Here is a 10,617-nt window from a genome sequence, read left to right as displayed (position 1 = left end):
TTTTAAAATTCCAAAAATATAAGATATTCTCTACATAATTAAATTTTAGAGCAGAACTAAAATATAAATATTCTCACTGACCACTCACTGTATTTATTTATTTGTTTGATTATAATTCTTATTCCTAGATTTAAAAAAAGAAATAGGCATTTGATCATCTTGCAATGATCGTTAATGCTCGTATTTTAATCATGAAAATAAAAACTATCGTTAACTTTCATACACAAAGATGTTTAGTATACAGTATGGCAATAAGAAATATTTTAACAATACAATTTACAGTTTAAAAGAGGCAATCGTTCTTCTATAAGACAAATGTATATAGCAAATGTCAAGTTTTAAGTCGTTCTGTCTATAAGGATGATAAATAAATAGTCTACAAGATTATTTCTAACTGAATCAAAATTTGACCATTTGCTCATTCTAATTACGAAAGTTTAGAATACTCTTTATATTCTTAATTACAGAATCATGGAGGAAGAAATAAAAGTTACACACCATTATACACAAGTGTTGCATCCCCTGCGCAAGTATTTCTTCCCCATCTAATATATGTAACTCCTGCTTTAGCTATAAATAAAAGAAAAAAACGACAAAAGTCAGTTTAATTATAAAATGAAAATATTAAAAACAAAGACCATTTGTTGAATATATAACAAAACAATTAAATATAATTTTACAACGAGAAAATTGTAATTCAATTTTTAGAAATAATTAATAAATAATCGAGGAACCTATTGACGCCTGTTTTGTCGATGTATATATATTTATTCTGAAAAAAACCCTTTGAAAATGTAGCGTGTTTCCTTTGGGTACAGGGGGTCGTGGATACGATCGCCGACCGGTGCGAACCAGAGGTGTCAAATTGAATTGACTGCTTTTCCTCTAAACACTTGGTATTTATGAGTAAGATCAATGATGACCGTTCACTCAGACGAGTCATAATTTCCCGGTTGGTAGCAAGTCTTTCTATTATGTGTTATCAAGAGATTAAAGTTCAAATTCTTGTTTATTATGTTGATTTAACACAAAAATAGGGATATCATGTATATAAATTTTGACAAGTCCTAGCTCTGATATGCATTTTAAATTAGCTGCTAAACGTTATATTCAAATACATCCGATAATCTACCCATTTAAAGTGCCATTGCAACTAGTATTCAAAAGTCAAACTTAGGAACAAGATGAACTATTGAAGAAAGTAAACATAAGTTAAAATACCTTTCCCAGTTCCTTCACACCTTTCATGTTCTTCAGATCATTCAGGTTCCGTTCCATTTGCCTAATCACATAATTTCTGTACCCATAAGACTTTTTGGTAGCAAACACAACAAGTACGATAACAACAACTGATATTTGCATTTTATCAACTACAACTGTGTGCATCTTTGCGTCCAATTTTCTGTAACAGCTCCTTAATGTATAGTAGGAAGCACGATACATTGCATGACTGTATATTGAAGTACACTGGATTTTGGGAATACGCCAATGGCATCATTCCAAGAATGCATAAAATAATGTAAAAATTGTAAAACTTTCAGTTAACTCAGAATAAAAAAATACCAAAGCCCGATAAATGTTCTAAGTTTGATATCAAAAGAATACATGCAAAAATATAACCATGTGTAATAGATAAAAAGAAAAAGTGAAAAATAAGTTTATCTTCTGCATCAGATATCATATTGATACCACTTATAATAGAAAAAGATCAAGAAAATCACTTTTATTACATCGGGTATCTTCAGAACGTAAGAGGTCATGTTATGAGCAATACAAAAAGGATGATTTTTTATTCAATATTATTATAATACCAGGTTTCAATGAAATCAAAATACATCTTTTCAATTTTATTAAACTAAATGGATTGGACTATGAATACTGCATATAACTATGGAAACATATGGTGTTCATAGTCGTCCGTTTTGGTGTGAAGAATTCATATTTAATACAGAGTAATACGTAGTTTGACAGGGAAGATGACGGATGCTCCTTCCATGAAAACGAACGCTTGTGGCAACTTTTCAATGGTCCGTTCTTAATTTTTGCCAGACACAATTCCATTCCCTACCCCAAGTTGCTTTTTTTCCAGTGACAGTTCAATGTCAAAGTTGTCACTCATAAAACTGACATTCATATACGAGGTAAATCAATCAAATCTCTGTCAGGATTATTACAGTTGTTTTCTATTCGTTCCGTTGGTTCATAACGTTAAATTTTAGCAGATTACGGACTTCCCCTTTCTGAATGTACCTTGGAGTTTGGTATTTATGTTATACTTTTTGTGCATTTTGGTAACTATATATCAATGTGCGACAATAACTATAATTTTAATGAAATAATTGATTTGATGGTTGCATCTAGTAAAGCAAGAGAGCAACCGAATGCACATTATTTCTCAATATGTCGATCGTCACTTTCTGGATGTTTTAGTGAATTATAACTTTCGTCATTTTCTTCATTTTGCCTGTGTATTCTCTCTGTTTTTCATCTTTCATTTGATTGAGATTAACCCTATTATTTGATGGGGTTGGTGTTACTTAGTGATTATTTCAAGTCATGTTTTGTGTTATGTTGTTTGTATGTTTGTCGTTTTTCTTGTTTAGACATGACGTTGTCAGATTATTTTCGACTTATTAGGTTTGTTTTACCTTTGGTAGCTTTCGCCGCTCTTTTAACTTTATTGCATCGAGTTGTTTTCTTACTTGTCAGAAGCTAACAACAATCTGTTTAACGCGGATACAAATCAAATTATGTCTTATTTATCGTGGCACCGGTAAAGATTGAGCTCCTGGGAGAGCGATATCCGTCCAAAAACTGATGATCAACAGAGCATTCAATAGTTGTATCTTTGAAAAGGCTAACCAACGGAACATTCCATGGTTACAGCCGTTAAACAGTTGAGCATCAGAAACAGTGATTCGAACTTTGAAAAGGATAATCATGACGGCATTCAAGGATTCAAGCTTTCAAACCGCTGACCATTGGAGCATTGAAGTATTCCAGAGCTCTATTGAACTTCTAACTACTAGACCATTTAATGATTCCTGCTATGAAGCAACTAACCATTAGATCATCCAATAATTCCAGCAATGACACAGCTAACCATAAGATCATCTAATAAGTCCAGCTATGAAACAGCCAACCATCAGAACATCCAATGATTCTAGCAATGAAGCAGCTAACCTTCAGAACACCTAAACATCAGGACAAAACTAAAATAACATTAAAACGAGCTGTATAAGTACCCGGCTACGTCCACTTGTATTTTTGTCCATCTGATGAGTTAAGCCTTTTTCAACTTCTGTTTATAGTTCGTTCTTATGTTGTACTGTTATACCACTGTCCCAGGTTAGGGGGAGGGTTGGGATCCCGCTTACATGTTTAACCCCGCCACATTATTTATGTATGTGCCTGTCCCAAGTCAGGAGCCTGTAATTCAGGGGTTGTCGTTTGTTTATGTGTTACATATTTGTTTTTCGTTCATTTTTTTTACATAAATAAGGCCTTTAGTTTTCTCGTTTGAATTGTTTTCCATTGTCTTATCGGGGCCTATTATAGCTGACTATGCGGTATGGGCTTTGCTCATTGTTGAAGGCCGTACGGTGACCTATAGTTGTTAATGTATGTGTCATATTGATCTTTTGTGGATAGTTGTCTCATTGGCAATCATACCACATCTTCTTTTTTTTATATATCGGATGAAAATTCTAAACAGAAAGTCCATATGCAAATGGCAAAAAAAAATCTCAAACACATCGAACGAATGGATAACAACTGAAACGGCTTACAATCATATCATTCAATAGTTCCAGTTATGACACGATTTACCATTAGAGCATTTAATGAACGCAGCTATGAAACATGTGAAACGACAGGCTATTCTGTTATTTTAGAGTCTTTTGTAGCCTGTTATACTCATTGGTTTTTCAAATCGTTGAAAACCATATAGAACCCGTAGTCGATTACACCTTGTAATTTGGCGTATCTGTTTAAAAAAAATGCTTTGGTATCTGTATTCTATTAAATCCTGATTTATTTGGTGTTTGGTGGATACTTGTACACGTAGGTGTATTATGACCAATTGGAAATCCCCTTTTTTCAGGTTTAACATCAACATTCATTTCTGTTCTTTTTAAGTATTGGGATAAGTAGATATAGGAAGATGCGGTGTGAGTGCCAATGAGACAAGTCTCCATTCAAATAACAGTGTATATTTAGTAAAATGCATGTCGTGTATTGGCTTAATCCAGCGATAAATGCCAGGACATAGCATATTCTCGTTATCACATTATCAGTAGAGTTTTCATTCCAACAAAATGCATACTCCTTCGAAAATCATTATTACGCGCATTTGTAATAATATGACAAGCAAGATATCGCCCTGACGCAAAATTCACAAATTCCAGATTATTTATTACTACAGTGCAAAAAGTTAAAAACAATACTTCTGTCAATATGGAACATTGTGCACTGGTGGTTAGAGTAAACATGATTCAAATATATCATCCATAATCGAAATTGTTCTGAATTGTTATTCGTTTTATAGATGTACTGACATACATGAATTTAAACATGCTGTTCTAAAGTCATAAATCGATTGAGAGAAAACAAATGCGGGTTACAAACTAAAACCAAGGGAAACACATTAACTATAAGAGGAAAAAACGAAACAACAGAAACGCTGAAGTGCAACAAAAATCAAACGACAATACATCAAACATAGAAACGAACTTTAAGATAACATCTGCCATATTTCTGACTTGTTACCGCAAATTTTAAGAAAAATGGTGGGTTGAACCTGGTTATGTGACTAGCAAAACATTGCACTTGATGGCAATGATAAATATACCACTAAAATGACAACATTGCAAGACAGGAATACAGTAAATATAAATGCAGTAATACTGAAGACAGAGAAATACATAAATAATTAATATAATCGTACATTTCGGCTATTCTTTTAAGGTCCCTTTGATCTTTAATCTCAAATAAATTAAGTTTATAACTCCCTTATACAATGTTGACGTTAAAGGAATGTCCCTTTGGTCAGAAAGCTCATAACGTTTTACGTGTTTTATACATCACTAGCTTTCAAATATTTGGGCATTTACCTATGACAACAAACCTATAGTATTCTTCCTTACATCAATTGAACCAGACATACGAAATACTAAATTCCATTATCTGACTGAAATGATACTGCAACTAGTGTGATTTTCATAACTTAGAAATTAATGTTTAACTAAAACTTTTATTGTATTTACCTGACTTATATTACATAACCTGAATTATTACTGATATTCAAGTATATCTCATACATGTATTGATATCAGAATACATGTATGTATAATATTGAATGAAAACATAAACAGTGGTTCTAGGTATAATATATTCATCGTTGTGATTAAATAACTTGAAGAATAAAGGTTCAATCAACATCTGGTAAAGGTGACACAACAAGAAGAGGACCACCTTTGTGCAAAAATAAAGCAGGCCACACCAAAAACTTTACTCTGCGTCCCATTGTTGTGTACATTTTGAAAATTTGTTTATCGTACACTATTTCTGGGTCAAAATGAAGCAACATCGGAGGATGTCATTTAATAAGTATGTCGTTATATTTAGCAATTTACTACACAAATAAATCAATGCATGATGACATGGTATAGTAATATAAATAAAACATGTGTACGGTTATAGTTTGATTCGTTGATGTTTGCTTAAGGCCCTGTGGAAAATATTTTTCATGCATAAAAAATAAGACAAACAAGAATGTGTCCATAGTACACGGATGCCCCACTCGCACTATCATTTTCTGCGTTTAGTGGACCGTGAAATTGGGGTAAAAACTCTAATTTTGCATTTAAATTAGAAAGATCATATCACAGGGAACATGTATACTAAGTTTCAATTTGATTGGACTTCAACTTCATCAAAAACTACCTTGACCAAAAAATTTAACCTGAAGCGGGACGAACGGACGGAAGGACAGACGGACGGACGAACGAACGGACGCACAGACCAGAAACGTAATGCCCCTCTACTATCATAGGTGGGGCATAAAAATTATCGTAAGTAAAACTGAAATAAACTGACCTGAACTGACTCAAACAAGCCAGATAATTGAAGCGTCAATTCTGCAATACCCTGCTCATTTATCTCCTGTGAAAAGAAGTTATCATGAAGATTGGAAATATAAAATTGAATTGTATTTATGACAAACGTCTACCTGTATATCAAATAAAATCAATGTACATTGAAACTGAATTTAAATTTTTGAGCTTTTGATGAACAACATCCTTTAAATATCCAAAATTAGTATTTACCTTTTTCAATTGAAATGAAAAGTCTATGTTATAAACTTGCTTCAAACACTTTTGGTTCTGCTGATTGAAATCAATATCACTGTTGAACAGTGTTTGTAGCAGTGCTTGCCTCAGCCTATAAGACATAAAACTTTTCCTTCATGGTACCCTTTAACTCGTTTGGTAGATGGGAGGGTTATTGTGATAGGGATACAAGGTTCGTACTCTGGCTGGTATATTGGTTCGGTTTGTTTTTAGAATACATGATGTTTATTTACCTTTAATATATTCAGTAAAATTGTGACAGCATCTTCCTCATTGATTGGAGTGTCATCAGTTTTCAAATCTTGTAGCTCTAAAAATGCCTCTGTCCATTCATTTTCATAGAGCTCATTAAACTGTTCTCCAAGTTTCATTGGACTATTTGGATCATTTAGGTCTGTAATGGCAGGATTAGTCTCTCTCAGTTTTACTCCCATCATCTCACTTAACCTATAAAATGACATGTATTTCAATCATACTAGCTGTAGTAGTGTAGTTGCAAAAATGTTTAAGGTATGCTCATTTTCCAAAATTTGAAATATGTTCCAACGAGAAAAAAAGAACAAAAACATAATTTAAGCAATTTACATTTTTTTCTATTGAAATTACTGTCTATAAAAACTAAAAGGAGGTTTTGTATTTCCCTTGTTTTTACCTTGAAAGTGCCTCGTCTTTTGCCTTTTTCAATTCATCTCTTTCTCGAATCAATTCCATAATCCTATCAATACATAATTGTGAGAGAAAAAAACATTTCATATAGAGAATATAATGAGTAAGTGAAATTACACCAAATCGCTCAGTAATGGTATTCCCGAAAAGTCAAATGGGTACACGTATTTATATGACTAATCCTTTAAAGTTGCAAAAACAAGATTTGTTTTCAATACCTTCAAAAGGACTCAAATCATTTGTTTCTTATTTTTGTTCAAAAACGTCACTTTGAATGTGAATGGAATAGCCAGAACTTAGTAAATTTGACAAGAAATAGAATATATAGATTTATGGTTAATAAAATGCATGTAAAATTTCATCAAAGATACCAAAAGATAATTTTCTATCACTCCCATCTTTGTAGATAACCTTCTCTTTGGTTAAAAGAGGGACGAAAGATACCAGAGGGACAGTCAAACTCATAAATCGAAAATAAACTGACAACGCTTGGCTGCTGTTGCTCATTCATACATAAAAAGGAATTTATCAAAAAGAAGTAAAATTGGCAAAATGAATATTAATCAACTTTTAGTGGTATGTCACATAAATCTTTTGGTTGACATCTTTTAAATACTTTTTTATTTACGAAAACAATGGACGAAAACATGTTTTATCTTTATTCAGTAAAACCGGAAACATTAAATTCGTCAGCAGAGTATATCAAAGTATTGGAACTTTTTGGGGATTCTAGCGTCACTGATGAGTCTTTTGTAGACGAAACCGCGTCTGTCGTATATACAAAATTTAGTCCTGGTATCTATGATGAGTTTATTTATCTTGTACTAGTACGTAACTGTTTTCAAGTGAAACAACTGATATTGCTGTTCGTGAAATACAAGGTGTGAACACACTGAAGGAAATACACCATGCGTGTGGAGATCATTGGGGAGGTATTACCGTCAACGAGGCGTTTTACAGATTCTTGATAGACGTATTTGGAGAAAATGTTGTCGACAAGATAAAGCAAGAACAACCTTCGGCCTATTTTAAATTGTTGCACAATTTCGAAGACACGAAAAAAAAATTTGACGAGGAAAAGTTTAAAGATGGCGAAGCGAAATCTAATATTCATATACCAATAGAATGGATTGAGTATTTTGAGAAGTCAAACATAGTTGCCTTGACAGCATCTGTCAAAAAGCCTAGTTTAAAGGAAGGTTGACGATTCGCGAGGACAAAATGAGAATAAAGAATAATTTATTTAGAACATTTTTTGATTATGCGATCGAAAATATCATAGCTGAGCTAAAAAAAAATTAAAATCACAAAAATACTGAACTTAGAGGAAGATCAATTTGGAAAGTCCATAATCACATGGCAAAATCAAATAACAAAACGCATCAAAAACGAATGGACAAAAACTGTCATATTCCTGACTTGGTACAGGCATTTTCAAATGTAGAAAATGGTGGATTAAACCTGGTTTTATAGCGCTAACCCTCTCACTTTAATGACAGTCTCATCAAATTTCGTTATATTTACATTGATGCATTAACTAAACAGACACAATGAATAAAATAATCAAAATATGGGTACATCAGTCATCATCGTTTAACAATTTTAAAAGGAACAATTTAACAGAACACAAAAACATCTACTATCAACGAACACATTTATTGATTTGAGTGTCTGACGTCAGAAAATTTTATACGTCACATAAGTTTGTCGTTCAATGTACGTACAAACAATTTAAAAATTTTCCTGGGAATGTTAGCATACAGGGTTGGTACAGAAGAAGGAGCTACGGGACGTGAAGACCTTATTAGTAGTCGGTGGCCATTCAGAATCACCTGTTCTGATAAATGCGTTGTATGAACACCTCTCAAATCTCGACATTGTAGTACCGAAACAGCCATCTCTTGCTATTCTAAGGGGGGCCGTCCTTTATGGGTTTGAACCTGAAACGATAACAAGTCGCGTGATGCAATATACATATGAAATTGCTATGCAAAGACCTTTCATACCAGGAGTTGGTCTTGATTCAAAGAGAAACAGTTTGGTCAACGGATTAGTTGACAATGTAATTGATAAACACACCGAACGTGGACAAGCGGTTAAAGCTGGTGAGTTTCTCAAGGAGCACGAGTACGTGCCTGCAAGACGGGAGCAAATGACAGTTCGTTTTAAGTTTTATGCAACAACAAACAAAAATCCAAAATATGTTACAGATGAGGGGTGTGGCTGCATTGGTACAATGTATTTTGAACTCTGGGGGAATGAAAAGTAGCAGGGCAATGAAATTGAAAATTAATCCTAGCGGAACACAAATCATTGCTGTTGTAACTGAAAAAGAAAATGGGCATGAAACCGATGGCTTATTTTGTTTACATGACTAATTATGAATATCTCAAATACACGAAGGAAAACTGACACACACAAGTAGTTTCACAAAAAAGTGATCGGTTTCAAATGTATAAATTCTTGAATATTCATATTTGATGCCTTTTATATAAACAAAAATAATCTTATGTTAGTTGTTGCCTAATGTCCATCTAGGACATTTGGAGAAATGTTTTTTTTATAAATTAAAAAAGAAAAATTTTTGTATAAAGAGTGTTTCCAAAGAGCTAATAATTTAGTTGATCATATGATTGAAAAGTTCAATCATCTTGTAACTGTTTTCAGGTGAAACAACTGATATTGCTGTTCATGAAATACAAGGTGTGAACACACTGAAGGAAATACACCATACGTGTGGAGATCATTGGGGAGGTATTACCGTCAACGAGGCGTTTTACAGATTCTTGATAGACGTATTTGGAGAAAATGTTGTCGACAAGATAAAGCAAGAACAACCTTCGGCCTATTTTAAATTGTTGCACAATTTCGAAGACACGAAAAAAAAATTTGACGAGGAAAAGTTTAAAGATGGCGAAGCGAAATCTAATATTCATATACCAATAGAATGGATTGAGTATTTTGAGAAGTCAAACATAGTTGCCTTGACAGCATCTGTCAAAAAGCCTAGTTTAAAGGAAGGTTGACGATTCGCGAGGACAAAATGAGAATAAAGAATAATTTATTTAGAACATTTTTTGATTATGCGATCGAAAATATCATAGCTGAGCTAAAAAAAAATTAAAATCACAAAAATACTGAACTTAGAGGAAGATCAATTTGGAAAGTCCATAATCACATGGCAAAATCAAATAACAAAACGCATCAAAAACGAATGGACAAAAACTGTCATATTCCTGACTTGGTACAGGCATTTTCAAATGTAGAAAATGGTGGATTAAACCTGGTTTTATAGCGCTAACCCTCTCACTTTAATGACAGTCTCATCAAATTTCGTTATATTTACATTGATGCATTAACTAAACAGACACAATGAATAAAATAATCAAAATATGGGTACATCAGTCATCATCGTTTAACAATTTTAAAAGGAACAATTTAACAGAACACAAAAACATCTACTATCAACGAACACATTTATTGATTTGAGTGTCTGACGTCAGAAAATTTTATACGTCACATAAGTTTGTCGTTCAATGTACGTACAAACAATTTAAAAATTTTCCTGGGAATGTTAGCATACAGGGTTGGTACAGAAGAA

At 33.0% G+C, this 10,617-nt stretch overlaps 1 protein-coding gene across 1 annotated transcript; it reads right to left on the bottom strand.

Annotated features, from left to right (window-relative positions):
• Nucleotides 1-6,066: 6,066 nt before the first annotated feature.
• LOC139483956 (uncharacterized) lies at nt 6,067-7,061 on the bottom strand. Its single transcript, XM_071267677.1, has 3 exons — nt 7,003-7,061; nt 6,584-6,797; nt 6,067-6,162 (listed from the first exon to the last, which is right to left on the bottom strand). Exons 1-3 carry the CDS (start codon nt 7,059-7,061, stop codon nt 6,067-6,069), a joined length of 369 nt encoding a protein of 122 aa, XP_071123778.1.
• Between the last annotated feature and the right edge of the window lie 3,556 nt (nt 7,062-10,617).

Source organism: Mytilus edulis, chromosome 8 (assembly GCF_963676685.1).
Source record: "Mytilus edulis chromosome 8, xbMytEdul2.2, whole genome shotgun sequence".
Classification (NCBI taxonomy): domain Eukaryota; kingdom Metazoa; phylum Mollusca; class Bivalvia; order Mytilida; family Mytilidae; genus Mytilus; species Mytilus edulis.
The sequence above is the reverse complement of the archived record's forward strand: the minus strand, read 5'-3'. Positions and strand labels throughout refer to the sequence as shown.

What these genes read in the sequence shown, in the direction of transcription:
- LOC139483956 (XM_071267677.1), bottom strand. Translation starts at nt 7,061, where the DNA reads ATGGAATTGATTCGAGAAAGAGATGAATTGAAAAAGGCAAAAGACGAG. An exon ending in AAAGACGAGGCACTTTCAAG is followed by an intron (nt 6,798 to 7,002) that starts GTAAAAACAAGG and finishes GTCATTTTATAG; the next exon opens with GTTAAGTGAGATGATGGGAG. An exon ending in TTTTACTGAATATATTAAAG is followed by an intron (nt 6,163 to 6,583) that starts GTAAATAAACAT and finishes TTCTTTTCACAG; the next exon opens with GAGATAAATGAGCAGGGTAT.